The sequence below is a fragment of the Osmerus mordax genome, chromosome 7 (assembly GCF_038355195.1).
Source record: "Osmerus mordax isolate fOsmMor3 chromosome 7, fOsmMor3.pri, whole genome shotgun sequence".
Lineage (NCBI taxonomy): Eukaryota > Metazoa > Chordata > Actinopteri > Osmeriformes > Osmeridae > Osmerus > Osmerus mordax.
In genome coordinates, this window is record NC_090056.1 from 19394741 (window position 1) to 19418315 (window position 23575).

Sequence of the window (23575 nt, forward strand, 5' to 3'; positions counted from 1 at the left end):
AGACGCTCGATCAACATGTATAATTAATTTAACTGAAAGTACAGAAGTAATGTATACTGGTTCGAGTGCAGTGAAACGCTGCATATTTCATTGGCAGCAGGGGGTGGATTTGACCCCCCTAATTAAGACTTGGACTCCCCCAAAAGAGTTCAAAACAACAGGTCGGGGGGGAAGGGGGGTCGATACCTTTATATATCGTTCTTACCTGTAATCGTAAATATTACTTTACGCCCTGGAGAAGAAGTTGACCCGCGATTGTCATTGTATAATTCGCACTCTGATAGGCATGGTTTATTTTCATACTGTATGTCATATGAATCCAATTCATAAACGAGTTTGGTAGAAAACCGAAGCCAAACCACTTGCTTTAGAACAGAGAATAACAAACCTTAGCGGCCCAGTGACTGCTATGGTGAGCTCAGCCTTTTCTATACATTTTTTATAACTTGACTTCATCTATTCTCCAGTAATCTTCTCAAAGACAGTTTGGGACCCAACCAATTGAGTCATTAATCTCCCAGTAGTCTATACAATATTGCACAGCCTTTTTTTTAGGACATTTAGTACAGGACCTGACAATGTAAACAAAGTGATAAAAATAATGACTTGAGTTTTATCTTATGCCTACAAATAGGAAGACCTACGGTCATTTGGTGGTGCATTTTGCAGTCAAAATATAGACACAACATTGTACTAAATCTCTCCCTATTGCTTACTAAGTCCCTTGGCTCCAATTATCGCAAACCAAAGCAGTGCCACCTCTCCCTTTTAGTGTCTAAAAGCAAAATAGCACCTTTGATGAGGCAGAATCCCTAGCTAACACAGATGGCAAACGATCGCCTCGGTCTGTCTTCTGTGGGAACCACCAACATCCCACCAAACCAGGCATCCCCTTCTGTTTACTCAATCAATTATTTTGGTTTTAAGACAAAGGCTTTTCTTCAGACCTTCAGTGCAGATGTTGTTTTTGGGAGAATTGGATTTTGAGTACACTGTAGCTGACACTGTAGCCGAACGTCATTAAAACGTTCCCTCTAAAGTTTAGCGATGGTATGGATAAGGATTGGGTCAACGCCTCAAATTGAAAAGATGTAGGCTGCACACTTTCTTGTCTTCAATACTATTAAGAAATCCCATTAGAGATTGTTAATATAAAACCGATTTATACACAAAGTATACAGATAGTATACATTTACATGTATACATATAGAACAGGAAAAAGTTCTTTGTACTTTCAACAATATGTACAAAGTCGCAACATACAGTATAAACAGTGAAAATGAAATATACAAAAATAGGCAAAACCTTTATACAACAGTGAAAAAGAACAGAAATGCCGAACTAGGGTCTTGCATATCAGCCATATGCAGTGATTATATTTATGTATCCTATTGTGATAAATAATTCAAAATATACACTTTGTTTTTGTGAATTTGAGGATAGAAATTATGCAAAAAATATATTTTTAGTTCTTTCTTTGAACCCATTCCAAAGTGAAGATGTAGTTGTACACACAAAAGAAGACTGAACATTCCAAACAGTTGACAAATACATCACAGTGCAGAGGAACCCAAAAAAAACAGGAAAATCAATATGCATTTGTAAAGGGTTTGTGATTGATAGGTACCAAACGCCTCTTATTAAATCCATGCATCACTCAAATGACGCCATTAATTCTCCCGCGCAGCCACTCGCTGCGTTAGGACCGGGGATCCGTGACAGAGGAGCAGGCGCCCTCAGGTGCTGACGGGGGCCTCGACGTCGGCCTCGTCTACGGAGCCTCTTTGTTTGTGCCCAGAGTACACGCCGATGAAGGAGCCGTCCTCATCGAAGGTTCCATCCCCGTCGGCGTAGTCCACCAGACTGTCCTGGCTGCCCCCGCCCATACCCAGGGAATGCAGGCTACCCTTCAGAGGCTCCTTGTCGCTGTCACACAGAGAGAATTCCTTTTAGTGGAGAGCACACACGCGGGTACACACGCACACGTACACACACACACGTACACACACACACACAGACACGTACACACACACACAGACACACACACAGACACGTACGCACACACGCGGGTACACACGTACACACACACGTACACACACACGTACGCACACACGTACGCACACACACGTACGCACACACACACACACGGGTGCACACACATACACAGACACAGATACACTCACGTGAGCAATCACACACACACACACACACACACACACACACAGAGAAGAGGGTGGATCAAGCAGCAAGCAGGTTGGGAAAGGAGAGCCCACTACAATCACATCACTTCACTAATTGCTAATTGCCAAAAGGCTTCAGGACTGAAGGCAATTTCAAACCTTTTTAGAACCAAGGATGGAAATTGCCAGAGTGAGTCTGAATCTGCACAGAGAGAGGGAGAGAAGGAGAGACAGAAGGGGGAAGGAGAGAGAGAAGAAGAGAGAGGGAGAAGAAAAGAAAGAGAGAGAGAAGGAGAAAGAGAAGGGGGAGGGAGAGAAAGAGAGAAGAGAGAGGGAGAGAGGGAGAAGAAAAGAGAGAGAGAGAAGGAGAGAGAGAAGGGGGAGGGAGAGAGAGAAGGGGGAGGGAGAGAAAGAGAGACAGAAGAAGAGTGAAGGATAGAGAGAGGGAGATAGAAAGAGAGAGAGGGAGATAGAAAGAGAGAGAGGAGGTAGTTGCATGCGATCCCAGACAAACAGCCTGTCATTCCTGGTATTCCCACCGGGGCCGCACGAGGGCCAAGGAGATTAGATGCCAATTTAAAGACTGGGCACCTGGCCAACTCGCAGGTGTCTCACTACAAGACAGAGGGTGACCTCAAAACCAAGGATTTTCTCATTCCCTCCTTACTAATACCCAAGCCATCAATGTTTGGTAATGCCTTTCTTTATCTGTTCACAGTTTAGCATTCATAACAAGGCCTGTTCCTTGAAAGGGTTGGCTTATGGCGTGTCTTTGACGCAACATTTTGTAACGTAGCTTGAAAAGCTATCCAATAACCAGCCACTATGCCTTTCAAATGCTTATCAAACATTTCGGCTGGAATATTAGGCAGCGATACAAAGTGCGTACATCTCCATATCAGTCTCTTTAATAAAGGATTTCCATTCGCCAAGCTTATCTATCCTATTTTTCCCCAGCTTTTATCCAGCCAGCCACATAGACCTTATTGGAAACGTTATCAAACCAAGCCCTCTTTCTTTAGCAATTGCAGCTCAGATAAGTGGGTTTATCTTGCTGTGAGACTTCCTGTTTCTGAGTGCAGCCCCCCACGGTGTGACTAACCACACTGAGATAAAATGGCTGCCGAGTGCTTTCCAGTCCCGGCTCGTTTAGCGTCTTGATGCGAGTCCATCTCTCTCTCCCTCTCTCTCCCCTTCTCTCTTCCCCTCTCTCTCCCTCTCTCACTCCACCTCTCTCTAGCCGCCTCTCTACCTCTCTCTCCCCCTCTCTCTCCCCTTCTCTCTCCCCTTCTCTCTGCCCCTCTCTCTTCCCCTCTCTCTTCCCCTCTCTCTCCCTCTCTCTCCCTCTCTCACTCCCCCTCTCTCTAGCCGCCTCTCTACCTCTCTCTCCCTCTCTCACTCCCCCTCTCTCTAGCCGCCTCTCTACCTCTCTCTCCCTTCTCTCTCCCCCTCTCTCCCCCTCTCTCTCCCCTTCTCTCTCCACCTCTCTCTTCCCGTCTCTCTCCCTCTCTCACTCCCCCTCTCTCTAGCCACCTCTCTACCTCTCTCTCCCTTCTCTCTCCCCCTCTCTCTAGCCGCCTCTCTCCCTTCTCTCTCCCCTTCTCTCTCCCCTTCTCTCTCCCCTTCTCTCTCCCCTTCTCTCTCCACCTCTCTCTTCCCCTCTCTCTCCCTCTCTCACTCCCCCTCTCTCTAGCCGCCTCTTTACCTCTCTCTCCCCTTCTCTCTCCCCTTCTCTCTCTCCCCTTCTCTCTCCCCCTCTCTCTACCACTCTCTCTGCCAGGGAAGGGAGGGGCGGGCCTCCCCTGGTCACAGACAGGGAGATGGCAACGCATCACTGACTTGTGATGACTTGTGGGTAATTACATTTGTCTTGCCTCTGACCCCTTGCTTGCTTGGTTTTGGGGCAGCTGGGGAAATTCTACTAAGAGAGAGGCTTTTGTCCTACATGTGTCTGGAGCAATCACATTTTACAGCACACCTAGGTTTTTACAGTACATGGAGACACACACACACACACACCAACTACTGTAATACACCATACAGTATCACTACTAGGGAGAATGGTGTGTAGACTGATGTCTACTACCTACACAGGGCAGGATCTAGCCCTTTAACTCTTGTACACTTTGATCTCTGGGCTGATCCGGGAAATGGGCATGCATGAAAGGTTGTCTTCGAGGACAGGAGACATAAACAAAAAATATCACCATCAAATCCTTGGGACTTTGAAATTAACCTTAGCATGGTGCTAGAGTCAAAACTGTTCATTTCATTCAATATAAGAACATGCTGACATTTGGATCGGACAGGATCTTCATCAGACTGATCATAATGTTGCCGGGTTTTATATGTACTTCACTGATTCTTTTGCAGAAGACGATGCATTTATAAGATACTGCCACAACATTTTCAATTTTTTTGACCACAAAACCATTGCTTAAAGAACATATCAGTACTTCAAATATAAAAAAAACACACATGGAGTGTACTGCATACCAACAGTATAACATTGGATTTATTTTGTGGAAGTATTTCACAGTTTACCCAAAACATGGGGTCCAGTCATCTGTCTCACCTGTATTCACAGGTGTCCTCATTTCCTCCCTGAGACTCCTCGTCTGGGTTGAGATCCTCCTTTTCCTTGACTGCAAAAAGAACACTTCCAGTTTACCGCAGTTGTACGCCAGTGATACTACAGAGTATTTACACCCAGTGGCGAAAATCTGCTATCAATTTTGGGGGGGACCATTATATGACATTTTCTCAAGAGCAATTCCTGAGGGGGACACCAAAATTACTGCTGTAACACATAGCCTACATTGTAATATGTTAAATGTATATTATTAATATTATTTAAATTTCCTTATGTTTACAGTGATTTATTGGGGGGGACAAATCCTATTCTTCCCAGGATGGGGGGGTCGTGTCCCCCCTGTCCCCCCCCGGGATTTCCGCCTATGTTTACACCAGAAATATTCATCTGGCAGGTGTTCACCACACGGTTACTATTTCATCCGAAGGACTTTGGAGTCCTGAAATCTTTCTGAGGAAAGACTGCAGCCTGGGAAGTGTTACACTGTAATGGTTGTTGTGAGTTTGGAACAAGGCTTTGATGACTAAACTTCAACATTAAAGAGTAACGTTACTGAAAACAAACATGGACAAGGTCAAGAAACATCTCAGAAGCCCACTTGCAAACATCTTTGCCAAAATGTACCAATTCGAATGCCAGCTTGACTGACTGTACAAAACGATATCCAACAGCTCCTTGAGTAAATATGATTAAAAAATAACCAAGGCTTCCCAGAGAGGCAGGAGAGAGGCAGGAGAGAGACAGCAGAGAGGCAGGAGAGAGGCAGAAGAGAGGCAGGAGAGAGGTTTCATGAAAAGCATCAGACGGAGTAGGAGGGAATCCAAGGGGCTGATGAAATATTCAGCATTTCATGTCAACAGCAAACCGCAGGCGAGAATGTATGGGGGAAAGAGAAAGGGAGAGAGAGTGGAAAAGATAGAGAGGCGGAGAGAAAGGAAAAGGGAGCGAGAGAGAGGAAGAGAAAGAGGAGGAACGGTATGGTATGCGTGACGGGAGAAACGCAGGCAGAATCTTTTGCGAGTTCTGAAAGAGCTGAAGATGCGTGGCTGACGCGAGCACAAAAGGCAGAGCGAAGCGCCCGAGGCCGGCACAGGTGAGGGCGGGGAGCGAACAAAGCCCAACAACTCCTCCCGTCTGCCCGCCTGCCAGGCCTCGTAATCAGCAGAGGAGAGTGGAATCCTGCAGGGTCTCCGAGAGGGGAGAGGGGGAGGCTGGAAGTGTTGGGGGCTCACGGACTGGAACACTTCCTCACAGGAAGTGTGTCCCTAAGCCCCCAGGAGTGCTTGACCGAAGCGTCTTCTCGTTCAAGCACTTCACTGTCCGTTCACCGGGGCAGAGCTTCCACATGCACGGACACGTGCACAGTCAATCCCCATGAGGACTGGGGGTCCTCATGGTTGGGGTTGAGGTCCATTCGGTTTTCACTCAACAGCTTTAGAAACTGAAATTCCAGTCATTATGTGCAAGACTAAATAAGTATTTAGTCTTAAGTGTTTGACTTAAAAGTCAGTTACCTTGAAGGAAGTCAGCAATTATGTTTGTATAGATTTTTGGTTGTTGTGTGTCAACGAATGGTTTATCTCTTGAGTAGGAACGAAACCAACCCCAACCCCGCTGATGTTGAGAGACAAACCTGGGTCGCTGGAGGGCATGTCTGGCAGAGGCGGAGGTGGCGTACCTGCGTATTTGCCACCTTTGTTTCTGTGGACGAAGCAGGCAGTGAGGGCGGTGAGGGTGAGGAAGGCCACTGCACACATGACCCCGATGAACCAGCCCTGGGTGGAAATTGTATCCTGAAGACCTGCTGAACCTGCAGCAAAGAACACACTGGTTACTAGGGGTGGGAATAGTTTTGGTACCTAATCGATTCTTGGGGTCACGATTCGATTAAGAATCGTATCACAATTTTCCCAAGATTTTTGGAGAAACATTTTATAAAATAAAAAAATTTGATTCACATCAATTTGCGAATAGATCTGAATCGCTAGCAGACAGAATTGCAATTCAAATGTGAATCGATTTTTCCCCCCACCCCTACCGGTTACACTGACAGCACCCGCAGGTCCCTCCTGGTACGAACTCTACATCTTACAGACAGACAACAGGGGCTGCAGAGTTTGAGGGATTACATCAACTCACACACACACACACACACACTCACGCACGCACACACTAACTCACGCACACACACACACACACTCACGCACACACACCACCCCTGAGTTTCCTCCTCGTTACATTTGTCAGACTTCTGAAGGAATGGGTAAGTACGAGCACAAACAGACAGACATTCTCAGCAGACCTGTCTCTGTTTATGGATGTGGAATCAAGATGTTGAAACTTTTGTTGACGTGGTAGTGGGGTAATGTGTGGTGGTTGTTGACGTGGTAGTGGGGTAGTGTGTGGTAGTGGGGTAGTGTGTGGTGGTTGTTGACGTGGTAGTGGGGTAGCGTGTGGTAGTGGGGTAGTGTGTGGTGGTTGTTGACGTGGTAGTGGGGTAGCGTGTGGTAGTGGGGTAGTGTGTGGTGGTTGTTGACGTGGTAGTGGGGTAGCGTGTGGTAGTGGGGTAGTGTGTGGTGGTTGTTGACGTGGTAGTGGGGTAGCGTGTGGTAGTGGGGTAGTGTGTGGTGGTTGTTGACGTGGAAGTGGGGTAGTGTGTGGTAGTGGGGTAGTGTGTGGTGGTTGTTGACGTGGTAGTGGGGTAGTGTGTGGTAGTGGGGTAGTGTGTGGTGGTTGTTGACGTGGTAGTGGGGTAGTGTGTGGTAGTGGGGTAGTGTGTGGTGGTTGTTGACGTGGTAGTGGGGTAGCGTGTGGTAGTGGGGTAGTGTGTGGTGGTTGTTGATGTGGTAGTGGGGTAGTGTGTGGTGGTTGTTGACGTGGTATTGGGGTAGAGTGTGGTAGTGGGGTAGTGTGTGGTGGTTGTTGATGTGGTAGTGGGGTAGAGTGTGGTAGTGGGGTAGCGTGTGGTAGTGGGGTAGTGTGTGGTGGTTGTTGATGTGGTAGTGGGGTAGAGTGTGGTAGTGGGGTAGTGTGTGGTGGTTGTTGACGTGGTAGTGGGGTAGCGTGTGGTAGTGGGGTAGTGTGTGGTGGTTGTTGATGTGGTAGTGTGTGGTGGTTGTTGACGTGGTAGTGGGGTAGCGTGTGGTAGTGGGGTAGTGTGTGGTGGTTGTTGATGTGGTAGTGTGTGGTGGTTGTTGACGTGTTAGTGGGGTAGTGTGTGGTAGTGGGGTAGTGTGTGGTGGTGATGGGGCGTTGGGGAGGAGGTTGGGTAATAACAGTTGATGGCTTTTGTGCAAAATGGCTAAGAACTATCTAATTTCTCACCTTTGACCCTTGTCTGGATAACGTCTTCGAAAATACTAGCATTATCGAGCAAGCTCTTGACCATGAGGCGAATTGTGTACACCGTCCCTGGTTCCAGCCCTTCAATTACGTGGAAACTCTTAGAAGCGTTTACGGCCTGGGACAGACGCCAGCTCCCTTCCCCTGTAGTGCAGGCATTGGCAGTTAGCATTTCCTACGGCTAGCACGACGAAGCACAGCTCCACATAAACAAGCCTCTAAAGAGGTCACCACAGAAACAACCTAGTTCATGAGGTTTCTTTTTTTGAAAAAGAAGAAGAAGAATGGGAAATTATTTAGAGAGAAAGGATGGGTGGGTTAACAGGTTGACTTGAGACAGAAGCTGTCGGTTCATGCATTTGTTATCTGTATATTTTGACATTTACAGTTGCATGCGCCCACTTCTTCAAAAGAAGAACACGCTAGCGTCATGCGTTTTCAACAGTTATCAGCGCTGAGCCGCGAGGACAGAGAGCTGCTTACGATTATTCATATAAGCCACGTAAAGCCGAGAGTCCTGTTGCTCCTCCCTGGTAGTCCAGCTGATTTTTGCGAAGGTGTCACTCACATAGGAGCTTATGTTCAACAGGGCTGGAACTGATAAAGAAAGAAAGAAAGAAAGAAGGAGGGGGCAAGAGGAAAAACAGGAGACAGAGACAGAAAGAGAGGGAGAGAGAGAGAGGGAGAGAGAGGGAGAGAGAGAGAGAGGGAGAGAGAGAGAAAACCGAGACAGCAGCAAAGAGGATTAACAAAGGCAAATAGGATCCCAGCAAGTGCAGAATAGGGCAGCCACCAGCCACCCTTCAAGGAGACAGCTGAAAGCCCATGCAGGCCAGTCCTGATTGTGTGAAGTTGGATTTAGTTCATACCGAGAGATACTGTGGAGAGAAGTCATGTGCTCCGCCACAAGCTAAGCTGACATTCCGGACACCCCCTCAAACCAGAAAATCAGGGAGAGATTGAACTACCTTGTGTCTTGAAATACACAGTTGTACGATACTTCCAAGAGTACAACAAAGCAATGTCTGTCTCGTGATATTTACATTTCGTCATTTAGCAGACGCTCTTATCCAGAGCGACTTACAGTAAGTACAGGGACATTCCCCCCGAGGCAAGTAGGGTGAAGTGCCTTGCCCAAGGATACAACGTCATTTTGCACAGCCAGAATCGAACCAGCAACCTTCGGATTACTAGTCCAATTCCCTAACCGCTCAGCCACCTGACTCCCATATGGTAGACATGATGGTAGACATGAGTGTGTATACCTAGTCTGGACCGAGGGACTGTTATAGGGACGGTGCTGGGAGAACGGTCCGTCCCTGAAATAAAAGAAGAATGGTAATCTTGCGTTCCTCTCGAACAATTCACTTGATCAACAACCAATCAGTTCTAATCCTGTGTTTGTCTATGAGAAACCACAGCAACACTGTTTTTAACGGCGGACTGTTCAGTGTTGGGAAAGGATGTAGATCACGAAATCAACCACTGATTGTTGAGACCCAATCACAACGGATATATTCATTGGCCTAATTTCCTTAATCATTAAAAAGAGAAACTGAAATCCACTACCACTACGAAGGAACGGGGGAGGGGGGAGGGAATCGAATTAAATCAAGACTACTTGAGGATCACCAGGGATGTTTCTAGTTTTGGATTACATAAAACTATTAAACTATTAAGCAGCTGAAGAGCTGTAAAGGGACTCCAAGCATTACATATGCATGTACGTTTAGACTACGCAAGTAACTACAGATTGAAATCTCCCTACATCTACTTATGCTGTGTCTACTACAGCTACAACTGATACCCCACTACTACCATAACTAGTACTACCAAAACTACCCCCACTACTACCATTATCTACTAATACTACTACCATTATCTACTACTATTACTAACATTATCTACTACTACCACTACTACCAATATCTACTAATACTACTACCATTATCTACTACTATTACTACCATTATCTACTACTACCACTACTACCATTATCTACTAATACTACTACCATTATCTACTACTATTACTAACATTATCTACTACTACCACTACTACCAAAATCTACTAATACTACTACCACTACTACTGATGTACTGCTGCCAGTGTGTCCAATACTCCAGTGTGTGTCCAGCAGCTCTGAGACCGTGGGTGAATACCTACTCCACTCAGTGGGGGTCACAGCTGGAGATGGGGATGAATCTTCAGAGAGAGAAGAGTTCAAACAAGACACAATATTACTGAGGCAGCCAGGCGCCAGGCACGTCCTGTACCACACACACACACACACACACACACACACACACACAAACTCCAGTGGCACAAAGCTTTATAGCAGCATTTTTCAATACACACGTGCATCCATGAACGCACACAAACACAGTCATACCACAATCCAGCTCACTGTTATTCAACTCACAATCAACTCATCACTCCACTCATCACAGGGGTTAATAAGAGAAAGGATAGCCTTTAAAGACAGTAGCCTAGCTCTCATAGATCTTTTTAAAAACATTCAGATAAACTGAACTGGAGCAGCAATTGGATCTCAGGAGAAACAGAGATATTTTCTTTCAGTCCAGCATGCAACACATTCTTTATCTTCCCGCCCTAGTAATCTTATTGGAAGTCAGACAGATAAATACATGGTTTTCCACTAGTTATTGTCCAACAAATGGTTGGACCACTGTGCCACTGTCCTTGTGAGGAAACACCCAATTTCCCTTTTCACCACAGCAATCTCAATCAGTCTCTATCCCGACACTCTCCCGACAAAAATGCAGATGGCCGTCGCTTCAGTTGCCACGACGGCCAAGGTTAGGATGGACGTTAATCCGCTAACCACAGTTGCTGTGGTGAACCGGCAGTTGAGCAACTTCAACATCGGATGTGAAATGTTTCAGCACTGTCAGTCCATCATCCCTCATTAATATCTCCACACCCACGGTGCCCCCAGCTTTCATACTGCCACCCATAAATCCAGAGGGCTGCGCTCTGACTGACTTGCCCCACAGGCAGGGCTCAGTAATGGGCCTCTCTATCTCCACCGAGACGCCCCCCTCTTCCACCCTCCGTACAACCACGATCACTAAGGCCAGCTCTGATGCCTTTGTAAAAACAGCTCTGAATGGGCCACCCAACAGCTAAACAGGGTAGAATTAATCATTTACAGACACTGTATATATTTGATCAAGATCCAGACAAAGCTAGTGTTAATGTTTAATAGCAGCCTTTCAACTAGATGAATCCACTTCTTTTTCACCAACAAAGACTCTAACTCTAACATACCACACTCAAGCTATAACATGACAAACCTGCTTCCTAACCCACAACCCACAACCTTTAACTGAAACCCCTGACATGTCACCCATCTTTTAGGACTCCTCCTCCTCCTACTATTCAAGTACTAGTACTACTGCTACTGCTGCTACTGATACTACTGCTATTGCTACTTCTACTGCTGCTGCTACTGCTGCTACTGCTGCTACTGTTACTACTACTACTGCTATTGCTACTTCTACTGCTGCTGCTACTGCTGCTACTGCTGCTACTGCTACTACTACTACTGCTATTGCTACTTCTACTGCTGCTGCTACTGCTGCTACTGCTATTACTACTACTGCTACTGCTACTACTCATGCACTGAGGCTACTATTTCTACAACTACTCCTCATATACTACATTTAGTCATTTAGCAGACGCTCTTATCCAGAGCGACTTACAGTAAGTACAGGGATATTCCCCCGAGGCAAGTAGGGTGAAATGCCTTGCCCAAGGACACAACATCATTTTGCATGGCAGGGAATCGAACCAGCAACCTTCTGATTACTACCCCGATTCCCTAACCGCTCAGCCACCTGACTCCAATACCAGGGCTTCTCCTACTACTAAACCGGCTCCATAGCCCACAGTCTCCCACACTAGGCCTTGATCTGAGACCCCAGGCGGCCCACTCACGTGCTAAGGTCAGGGTGCTGGCCTCCTGGGAGAGCGCGGGTCCGCAGCCTGCCTGGGTGCAGGCGCTGAGGTGGAGGCGGTACAGGCTGGCTCCCTGGAGGCCCCGGAGCAGCCACTGGGTGGTGTCCGACTCGCTGATCTTCACCTCCCTCAGGTCGCCCACGTCCAGAGTCTCGTTAACTATGGAAGACACGTCAGGTTAGATGTCTCACACGGCTGGAGCAAAGCGGTCAGAGACCAGGGAGGAGAGGAGGAAGAACAGGGAATGGAAGAGGAGGAGAGAAGGGGGGGGGGGGAAAGAAGAGGAGCAAAAGGATGAGGAAGCAGAAAAGGAGGAGAGAGGAGAAGAATAAAAGGAGAATGAAAAGGGTGCAGTATCTTACATGGATTTACAACTCTCCTGAGAGCTAACCACACTGCGTTCTGCGTAGAACATACCGGTGCTCTGGTGGGTACCTGTGTTCTTCAGTCCTTTCCAAGGACGAAGTGTGTTGGTAGGTTCACCACCACAAGCTCTGAGCAGGTGTGGAGTTTGACATCATCCTTCAGATTAGACTATGTTGTCTCACGCCACATGCAGTAGTCACAACACCTACGCTAATTTGATGATTTAACATGCGCACTTAAATATTTTTTAACAAATTGAGCAACTTATAATGTGTGTCTGCACTTATCTATTGTCCTTTTCGAGGGAGTGCTTTGTGTTGGAGTATGAGGGTGGTTAGAAGATGGCTGAGGAGAGTGGCAGGAGACAGCCTAGCGTTCAGGCGTTCTAGGCAAGACAGACTCAGTGGGAGCTGTAAAGGCTATGTTACCTCCCCACACAAAAATCTCAAGAAATGTCAGACTTAAAGACCAGGTGCTATAAAAATTGAATGGCTTTAATGAAAGACTCTTTCTTTCTTCCTTTCTTTCACACTCTTTGTCTCTCTCTCTCTCCCTCTCTCTCTGTCTGTCCGTCCCTCCCTCCCTCCCTCATTCTATATCTATCCTTTTACCTCAGTCACTCACTTTCTTTCTCCTTTACTGTTCTTACCTCAAGTGAAGAGGTATTGACAACTTGAGTTATTCAACTTGAGTTAAAGTGCAAGTGAAAGTGTGGTAGCATGGGGAGACATGAAGACAATGTTGTAAGCCGTGTAGAGAAAGAGGGAGGCTTCAAACCAACACGAAGGAGGCGTAAATGATGATGTCAAGACATTCATCGGTTGAGAGTTGCACCAAATGACTTTCGCAGTGTGGCACCCAAAATTGTTAGAATAGGGTGTTCAACAGCTCCATCTTGTGTTCGTTCCTATAGTAACACTTTAGTGGCTACATTCTTAGCATGTAAAGACATGTTCAGTGCTGCATGAATGGGGTTTACTAACAGTATAGTGATATTTTGACCATGTATCATTATGGCCCAGTTTCCCAGACATGGATTAGACCCAGTCCGAGACTAAAAACCTTTTCAAAGAAGATTTTCATTGAATTTTTTGGTTACTTAAGGACTAGGCTTAATCCTTGTCTGGGAAACAGTCCCTAAAACGGTGAGAAGTCGGCATACCGGGCTGGTACTGCAGCAGGTATCCTGTCAGGATGCCGTGGGCCTGAAAAGGGGGAGCCCACACCAAGGTGATGGAGTCACTCTGGGCGTTTGATGCTGTCAGAATGGGCACCTGTTCAGGAACTGTCAGAACACACAAACAGCATGACACCTCATCCTCACCACCTGCACATAATCCACAGAGCCTTGTTTTACTGGATCTTACTGAACAGTTTAAGCTCTTACAACAATGGGTTTAAGTGCTGAGATCTTTTTAAAATATATGAGTACAATTCCTGAGGAAATTCCTATTTAGTTTTTAAAATGAGAGTAGTTACTGATCTGATGATATGAATAGTAAAGGACTATGATAATAGTAATATTGACGTAACTGATATATCAAACAGGCTTGACAGATCCCGGCAGACCTTTCCATTCCCCTCCACAGGCCTCACCTCCTTCTGGAGTCTGGAAGGTCACAGGGTCACTGCTGGGACCGTTGCCCTTCCTGTTGAACACGTTGACGGTCAGACGGTACTCGGAGTAGGGCCTCAGGCCAGGCACCAGGACGTGGCTTCGGTTCCCTGGGAAGGAGAGGGAATACTTCTCCTCCTGGAGTCTGTCAGGCTGCAGCAGACTCCACCTCCTCGTCCAGTGAACCTGAGAGAGAGACAGAGGGAGAGAGAGAGAGAGAGAGATGGAGGGGGAGAGAGAGAGAGAGAGAGAGAGAGAGAGAGAGAGAGAGAGAGAGAGAGAGAGAGAGAGAGAGAGAGAGAGAGAGAGAGAGAGAGAGAGAGAGAGAGAGAGAGAGAAAGAGATAGGGAGAGAGGAATGGATGGGGAGAAAGAGACAGGGAGAGGGATGGAGTAAGAGAAAAATAATGAGAAATTAAAAGAAGGAGAGGGATGGAGATAAAGAGTGAGAGTTTGAAAAAGGGATGGAGGGAGAGAGAGATGGATGTGGGAGAGAGAAAGAGAGAGACAGGGGGAGGCAGAGATGGATAGAAAGACAAAGATAGCAAGAGAATAAGAGAAATAACAAGCAGAGAATAATGTTCTAAGTCGTCTGGCCTCATTGTCATATTTACCCTCTGATCACATTGTAACACTCCAGCTGTCTGTACACCAAGTGTTAAATGCATCAGATACAATCACACTGCATCTTAATGATGCTACTCTAACACTTGTTCACAGAATGTTGTCATTATTATACACACCATTTGTATATATGTGTGTGTGTGTGTGTGTGCCTATGTGTGTGTGCGTCTATGTGTGTGTGTTTGTGTCTGCGTACACATGCGTATTTGTGCATTGGTGTGTGTGTGTGTGAGTGTGTGTGCATGTGTGAGTGTATGTGTGCGCCCACTCACATTATAGCCCCCCATATGACCTCGTACGGTTGCCTGGGGAACCCTGCTCCAGCTGACCCTGAGCAGCGTGGTGTTAACCAGCTCCACCGCCACATCTCTGGGGGCAGCCGTCGGCACTGGACATGGCAGAAACACATCATTACACACACATACACACGCCTACACACATCAACTGACCGTACACACACACATAAACCTACTCGCACTCTGACCATTCATACAAACACACCCACACAGAAACTGACCAGACACACATACATATACATACAGCACACACACACACACAAACTGACTGATTTAATGACAAGTAAAAAACACTGGAGAAACGTAGCACAGCAAACACTGACAAGAGACACAGTGTTTTCCGATACCGACACACAGTAACAGACCAATAACTGACATGAACCAGCAACTACAGAGGTGGGGAACTTATGAGCCTATCTTCACACAAGACAAGGGTCACAGCTTCTATACGTTCAGATTTCTAGGATACTTGACCTTCCTCAGCTTTATAAACATCTGAGACTGGCACATACAGTGGAGGTAGTTTCCTCTGAACATGTCGGATGAAGAGGAGGATGACTACTAGCACAACTAGAGTTACCCATGAAGAAGAGGAAGACACCTAACCTGAGACATTATCCCGGAGACAATGCCAAAAGACAACTGAAGACAAAAATATGGAATGGGATATGATAGGATAGGGTTAAAAAATAGGAAATACGTCAATGAAAGACAGAAGCTCAAAATATTAGTGAAAGAAAAAGTATAAAATACAAACATGTGAATAGGAAAAACAGAAAGTGATGTAAGATACATTTAAGAAACGCTTAGAAGAGTTTCAAACAAATGTAGTTCACTCGACACACAACAGCCATGTCATAACCAACAATAAACAACAAAAAAACACTAAACATCCTCTTGGGAGTCCATCACTCACCATCTTCCCCGGAGTACCCGGTCACCACTTTTGGTTCCGGGCCCCAGCCATGACTGTTCCTGCTCTGGATCTTGATCTCGTACGGGACGAACGTGGGTGTGTCCTTCACGGAGAAGGAGTGCCTCTTGACCAGGTGCTCCCTCCACCCATCCTCCACCCCCAGCCTCCTGTAACTCAGCTTGTACTCCAGGCCCGGACCGTTGTGTTCCACTGGCAGCAGGGGCTGGGACAGGGAAACGCACGCAGAGTAGAATCAATCCATAAAATCACTTTTCACACAAGTGAATGCAATTCAAAGTGCTTTATAGATCAGCCATTCCCGACCTTTTCCACTTTGCGGCCCACTTGCATAGCTCGAATATTTTTGCCGCTGCCCAACACATCCGTTCACTTAATTTGCACTTATCACACACGTTTAACAACACCGCGGGCTTTGACGGCTAAATGTATTTGAGCGATCAAAGAAGACAGCGTCCGTCAGCGTCTCAGTAAGCACACATTGTAAAGAGATGTAACCTACTACCACGGCCAGGCCAGGTCTAGAACTTCCGGTGAAGTTAGAAAAGTGACTTTTAATAACCAGAACAGGTTGTTAACCATTAGCTGCCCACTGGTTGGGAATCACTGTGAAATATTATGCCAGTAAAGTACAATAACTTCAGTGTAGTAATTATAAGGGAATAACACAATATTGTGACGACAACCAATAAGTATCTAGCTATCAAATGTCACATTGTCCCAAAATATACTCTATAATCCAATGGTATGAAAACTATATAAGAGTTCGCTCACATCCCAGCTGATGTCCATCTGGTGAGGCAGATGGCCTTGGATTCTGATGTTTTCTGGGTTCTTATCCGGCGCTGTGAAGAGACTTCCTGCAATCACGCTCTGACCTCCACACACAGGGCTCAAACACCAACTACTCATCCCATCACATCAACAACACCTGCTAACATCTACAGTTCCGCAGTTTCTACAGTTTCCCATTTATCCGTTATTGATTATACATGTAACCATTATGTGGTTCTGAATAGAACCACATAATGGTGGTTCTGAAAAAAAACTATACCGTGTATATAACAGAATTCGACATGTATAACAGGATAATATAGAGTTAATAATTTGAGTTGATAGAGCAATTGGACAGGGAACAGTCCCAACCTGCAGGGAAGGTTTTGAATCTCTCCGTGGGCCCACTGGGAGGCCCCTCTCCGATGGCGTTGACGGCGTACAACCTGAACTGGTAGTTTAGGTGACCCTGGAGCTCCAGAACCACCGTTGCCTGGTTACCGGGCACCCTCTGTAGCTGTCGCCATTTCCCAGGCACCCACTGGTTCTCTTCGTACTCCACAACAAACTCTGTACTCGGCAGTAGGAGTATAATGTTTCACTGTGTGAGTGGACACTCGCTATCTGGGGTTAATGGTGCCTGTAGGCTGCGTCGTGACGGGTCTGTTCTCACCGCTCACTGAGCTGTTGTGCTCATTTCCAGGCACCCAGGTCAGACGGACGCTCCGGGTCTTGTGTTCAGACAGCTCCAGATCCTCCGGTGCATCAGGAACATCTGAAAACACACATCGACGTTAGCATAACGTAGCGACACCGTTAGCATAACGTAGCGACGACGTTAGCATAACGTAGCGACGACGTTAGCATAACGTAGCATGACATCTCGACAACGTGAGCATAACGTAGCGACGACGTTAGCATGACATCTCGACAACGTGAGCATAACGTAGCGACGACGTTAGCATGACATCTCGACAACGTGAGCATAACGCAGCGACGTTCCCTTGACATTACGGCTGTGTGACAACACTATTTCTGAGACCTTGTTGTAACAGAGAACAGTGTAACAACATCTACTAGGTTATCAGCTAATGAGGATGTCTCCACGGTGTCGTGTGTCTCACCCAGCACGGTGACTGTTGCCGAGGCAGTGTCCTGGTCTAAACTGGTCGTGGCAGTGCAGGTGTATCTTCCCTCGTCACTCTGGTTCACATTGACGATATGCAGCGTTCCATAATCCACAAAGTACCTGATCATGAAGGGATCAATACAAATACATATCAGATGTAATCGAGTGTGATCTCTGCAGTACTATCTCCGATTGAGGTATTGTCTTTGAGACATTGGCCTTTCTATATTTTCCGAATTTCCTCTACTTTCAGTATAATTTTGGGGTGAATGATCAAAAAATAAAATACCTACAATAATTCGTATTCCTTCTGATCAATGTAACCAATATCATAATCAATTTGAGTCATACACCTGTTTTGCGAGACAACAGTGATCTGGGTGATAATCTGGATAATAATCCCACTAGATAATCCCATTTACCTGGACTCCTCGGTGAAGGCCACGGGTACCCTCTTCCCATCCTTGGTCCACACCAATTTATAGTCCCTCATCAGGGTGATGTCATACTCCACCTGGCACTCCAGTTTTGCATTGGTGCCACATAGAACCTCCAAATCCTTGGGGGGCTGGACTATTCTAGTAGGTTCTGAAACAAGCACATGCATCGTCCCCGTAAATCATACAAAGCCTGAGACAACTACTTGCTTGTTGGCTGTCTCTGACTGCCTTGTGTGACCCTCTGGGGATGGCGATGAAAATGTGTGCCGACCATTAAAAGAGCTGTCCAGGGGTGGTTAACAGGTTATGTGCATGCACCATATAGCCTAAGGCCTTGCCGCAGGCGCCTGGGTTCGAATCGAACCCGGGGTGTTTCCTGAATGCCCTAATCTCTATCTCTCTCCAGTACATTTCCTGTCACTCTTCACTATCTTGGTCCAAATAAGGCAGAAATGCCCTTAAAAAATAGCTGTATAGGAGCTGTCCAAGGTGCTGAAATACCTTTCACTTCCACTGAAGCAGTGATGGCGGATGTTCCCTCGGTATTTGTGGCCAGGCACACATATTCCCCAATGTCATCTTTCTTTGCTCTGTTTATGGTTAGGGATCCGTTCTGGGAAATAGAGAAGCGCTCTCGTCCCTCAACAGCTGCTCCCGTGTCCAACCTTTTCCTGTGGGAAATGAGGCGTTTCAGAGCTGGCTGTCAGGAGCGCACACGCCTAGTTTCTCATATGGTGAAGGCATTTCACAAATGGAAATGAGGAAAGAATGAAAGGATAATAACATCATAATAAAAAGAACAACTACAACTGTTGTTTGGAGAAGTCCAAGATAACGGGTGACAGATCCGGTGAAATAAAGTAAAGATTAATTAAATGAAAACATATATATATACATATATCTATAAATAAACAAAGCTGAAGTATGTTTTCTAAGATCTGGGGTGGAGGACCACAGAGGAAGAGGACAAACGAGCAGGAGAAAGAAGAGAAGAAGAAGCCAGATCATCACCAGACCACAGAAGAAGAAGACACGGTGCTGGCTGTGTTATTGTCTCACCAGGAGATAGATGGTGGAGGTGAACCGAACACCGTGCAGACCAGAACCACGTCCCCTCCCCGCACCGCGCCGTACTCCTGGTAGCCCTTGCTCAGGATCACAGGGGGCATATCTGCACAGAAACACAGATCAAATCAAAGACACTCTTACTTACTCTTAAGTTACTGACCCCTGCAATTAACCCATGACTGCTGGATAAAAGCATGTAAACAGCTTCTAGTTAAATCAACATCTACAGTGGTTAAAAAAAAAACACTTCCTGTTTGATAGTGGGATAATTCCCATTTCTGTGTCTCTGGTGGAATATTCAGAGGGTGTGGACTGTGCTGAAAGCAGGGGAAGTGCTGGAGGCAGCGCTTTTGTTCCGTTTTTTCATGACATGAAAGAGCTGTGAGCTCTGTTGTGCTCTGCTTCTGGGGTAATAAACGAGCATGTGAGTGTGTGTTCAGGGTCCCATGGAGAGGCTACAGTGGGCTGTGCTGAACACACAAGCACGTAAACGGAATCCTCAAATAGCTTCCATGGGAAAGAAAGCTGTTTGAAAGTTGCAGTTTTCCCCGCAAGTGTCAAGATAAGAGTGTCTGCTAAATGACTAAATGTAAGATGCTAACGCTAACTGCACTCACTCATAACCATGATGTTAGCGTTAGCCAGGATGGTGCCATGTCTGTTGGAGGCTTCGCACTGGTAAACAGCACTGTCTTCTGGCCTGGCGTTGTGGAGAACTATAGCGTCCTCAAACACTTGGCTGCGGGTGATAAGGGCGTCTGTGGACAAAAAGGAAATTATCAAGCGGTTGGATGAGTGTAACTGAACATGTGTAAGGCTTAAGAAGACAATAAAGATAACAGACAGGGTTAGGCTCAGGAGACGCAGGTGAGAGGCATCTCTCTCACCATCCAGAGGCTGGCCATTCCTCCTCCAGACAATGGCTGGTTTGGGTTTCCCGGTAGCAGTGCATTTGATGTGGACGTCTTCCCCGATAAGAGCCAACTGGCTTTTAGGAGCTCCCGAAAGCCAACTTGGAGGTTCTGTGTTGTGTTGGGAAGGCTTTATTCAGTTAATTTCATATGAACTCCATCCATCTGGTGAGAGTCTAGTCCCAGACTCTAAATAGCTACCTCTTTGATTGGGTAACAGATGTCATCATATTTCATCATTTAATAAACAATCAAATAGTTTGGAGTGAAAGAGCTCAGACACCCTCTTGACGCTACCAAGGTGTTTGGATAAAAGATGAAAGCTGTGTTTAAATAAACCATTTCTAAAAGAAATCTTTCAAATAGCAAGCTTGATGTTGTAGAATATAAACTATTTGTTCAAGTTTGATGTTGTAGATTAGAAACCACTCTTTCCAGTTTGATAATCCAGACTAGAAACCATTCTTTGTAGTTTGATAACCTAGACTAGAACCCATTCTTTCCAGTTTGATAATCTAGACTGGAAACCATTCTCTCCATTTTGATCATCTACACTCCACACAATTCTTTCCATCTTGATAATCCAGACTCACCCTCGACCAGGACATCGAAGTAGTGCACGGCCTCGCCAACAGAGTTTCTCGCCTTGCACATGTACTTCCCTTCATCCTCCTCCGCCATGCCCGGTATCGTCAGGAGCTTCCCGTAGTTCTTCACGTTAGTCCTCATCGGCAGCTTCTCGCCCAGTTTCAGCCATTCCACCACGGGAGTCGGGCTACAGGGAAAGCGCAGCGATGTTGCGAGATGTGTAGGACATTTTTGTGACGAATCAGTCGTCAGGTTAAACAAAGTTAAAGTCCCTAATGGGGAAAATTTGGTGTGACTTGACTTACAATCCCTCTGCTATGCACTCCAGCTCCAGTTCCTCTCCCTTCACCAAGTGTACCTCAGACTGAACACCAGGGGGCGTTAGGAGACTAGGGATTCTGCCTGGTGTGGAAATGGCTTCAAGCAGGCAGAGAATAACAGAATGACCAAATCTTACTGAAGACACTTCTCAATAGACCGTCAAAAAATCAATATTTATGAAATGGATCACCACGTGATTTAACAGTTTACAGGTCAACTGCACTTTAGTTCAGGAGCCGAGGAAGTGTGATGGGTGGAAGGAGTGCCTCAAAGTTCAATTAAAACAAACTAAAACTCACCACCAGCTTCAGTGTCATTCAATTGACCATCAGGTTTCACTAAAAAAAACAGACATGGAAAGCAATAACGTCAGAAGAAAGCATCTCCATTAAACTATTAAATTTACATTACATTTAGTCATTTAGCAGACGCTCTTATCCAGAGCGATTTACAGTAAGTACAGGGACATTCCCCCCGAGGCAAGTAGGGTGTGTAATTACTTCCCTAATCATTGTGGTGTGCTTTGTCACTGATATCCAAAGTTAATGTGTTCCAATTGGCTAAACTTTTATGTGTTGTGGTGGAAAAATAGCTCTGACACATCCTTGATGCTACCAAGGTGCTTGAATAACGGAACCGACAGGGTGGAGACTCACAGCTTTTTCAGCTACAGAAGACATATTGTGGACTTTTGTTGACTTTGAATTACATTTACATTTAGTCATTTAGCAGACGCTCTTATCCAGAGCGACTTACAGTAAGTACAGGGACATTCCCCTGAGGCAAGTAGGGTGAAGTGCCCTGCCGAAGGCCACAACTTAATTCGGCAGGGCCGGGAATTTAACCGGCAACCTTCAGATTACTAGCCCGATTCCCTAACCGCTCAGCCACCTGACTCCCTACTGAATTAGCTTTCTTCAGTAGAATTTTAACTTTGCCTCTAAGCTCAGCTGAACAGTTCTCTCTGCGTAACGTCCAGGGTCGCTGCACATCAGTCAACCTACAGCTCTTGACGATCATGGACATGGCTGTTTTCTGGACGATGGTCCTGATTGCAGAGAAGGCGGCGAAGCAGCAGTAGTCTTTCCTGCTGTCCTTTTCCACGGCATTAGAGAAGTAAAGGTTGCCGTCGATGCCCATGGAAACCCTCTCATCTTGGCCAATGTGCTGCAGACCTGAAAGTGATAGCAGAGGAGAGGAGGCACCCAGGACACATGACTAAGCGTTCAGTCTGGCTTCAGACACGGCGGCTATTAAGAAAATGTCCCACAGCAGTTTTCCTTCATAGAGCAGTGTGCTATAATGGAGATGTGTGGCTGGATGGAGCCTTTATCTCAGACCTGGGTCACTGAAGAAGCAGTGTGTCACTTCTACATTGAGTCACAGACCCGTTGGTTACGATCTCGCTCATGACTTTAATATTAAGAGTCAGAAATCCAGATTAATGAATATTCTCAACAACAGAATAAGGGCTGTTGTTGTGGAGACTCATTGTTGTGGAGACTCGTTGTTATGGAGACTTAGAACATTCACCGTCGGATGTTGTCCCTGCCAGCGTTCTACAGTACGTGGTCGAAAACAACACAGTGACGCAAAGCGATCCCTGTGGCCGAACAAAGCAGTCAGTAATGGGGTTCATGCTGCGTCTCCATATTGGTACCCACCTATGGACATCCAGTAGATCTGACGTGGGGGCACGCCCTCTGGGGGGTCGCATTTCAGGACCACCGGCTGGCCCTCAACCACCTCGATGGGCTTGAGCTTCTCCTTGGGGAACTTGGGGACAGCTGGAAGGGAAAATCCGGCAACATTCAACAACATCTGAAATACCTTGGCCTTCTCTAACCCTAACCTTAAAAACACCATGTAATTGAAAACATTTAAAATCTTATTAGAGTTAAAGTTGGCAGTGGGCAAGCTACATACCGGGGACGATGAGCTGAGTTTCCTCTGACATGGCGGTGCCCAGTTTATTGTAGGCATAGCAACGGTACCTCCCCTGGAACAGTGTGAGGTATTTGCCCTGAAGCACGAAACCACCGCTGTCCTCTTCAGTCTTTATCCTGGAGTCCTGCGATGGATCAAAGTCCTGGCCATCTTTCGTCCATCTATATCTGTTTTGGCCCAAAAATACAGCATTCCAACACTGTTTCATAACGTCAAACAAGGACGATGCTGATCTGAAAACCGGTGGTTCAAGGGGCAGATCGTTTTGCTAAACAGGGTAGTATGGAAATTCAGTGATAGTGGGAGTTTTTATTGAGGCTTAACGCTCTTTTCAAGGTTCTAGGTCATCGTGTGAACTTCACAAAGCTCTATGACTCATGGCATCTAGCTAGAGACAGTAAGGCGACAGTAGGACCTCCCAGTTCATGATGAGTCATGATATTACCATGTGCCTCTACACAAAACTA

General features: G+C 46.2%; 1 protein-coding gene across 8 annotated transcripts in view; it reads right to left on the reverse strand.

Moving 5' to 3' along the window:
- Positions 1-298: 298 nt before the first annotated feature.
- The window catches only part of LOC136946180 (neural cell adhesion molecule L1-like protein), a 40936-nt gene continuing 17659 nt past the window's right edge, over positions 299-23575 (reverse strand). For 3 of the 8 annotated variants that reach the window (XM_067240423.1, XM_067240424.1, XM_067240422.1), the window contains exons 4-28: positions 23088-23275; positions 22826-22948; positions 22166-22336; positions 21461-21499; positions 21146-21257; positions 20846-21027; positions 20229-20363; positions 19959-20099; positions 19333-19444; positions 18775-18944; positions 18256-18421; positions 17829-17953; positions 17378-17479; positions 17077-17274; positions 16705-16775; positions 15913-16135; positions 14973-15088; positions 14059-14263; positions 13625-13747; positions 12076-12255; positions 8599-8712; positions 8098-8259; positions 6407-6583; positions 4756-4825; positions 299-1926 (exon numbers count right to left, since the gene is read on the reverse strand). In XM_067240423.1, the coding sequence (XP_067096524.1) occupies positions 1737-1926; positions 4756-4825; positions 6407-6583; positions 8098-8259; positions 8599-8712; positions 12076-12255; positions 13625-13747; positions 14059-14263; positions 14973-15088; positions 15913-16135; positions 16705-16775; positions 17077-17274; positions 17378-17479; positions 17829-17953; positions 18256-18421; positions 18775-18944; positions 19333-19444; positions 19959-20099; positions 20229-20363; positions 20846-21027; positions 21146-21257; positions 21461-21499; positions 22166-22336; positions 22826-22948; positions 23088-23275 (3595 nt within the window). In that variant the 3' untranslated portion in view covers positions 299-1736. The remainder of the gene's footprint in view (positions 1927-4755; positions 4826-6406; positions 6584-8097; positions 8260-8598; positions 8713-12075; positions 12256-13624; positions 13748-14058; positions 14264-14972; positions 15089-15912; positions 16136-16704; positions 16776-17076; positions 17275-17377; positions 17480-17828; positions 17954-18255; positions 18422-18774; positions 18945-19332; positions 19445-19958; positions 20100-20228; positions 20364-20845; positions 21028-21145; positions 21258-21460; positions 21500-22165; positions 22337-22825; positions 22949-23087; positions 23276-23575) is intronic. The other 5 variants (XM_067240425.1, XM_067240426.1, XM_067240427.1 and 2 more) reach the window with 5 other exon arrangements.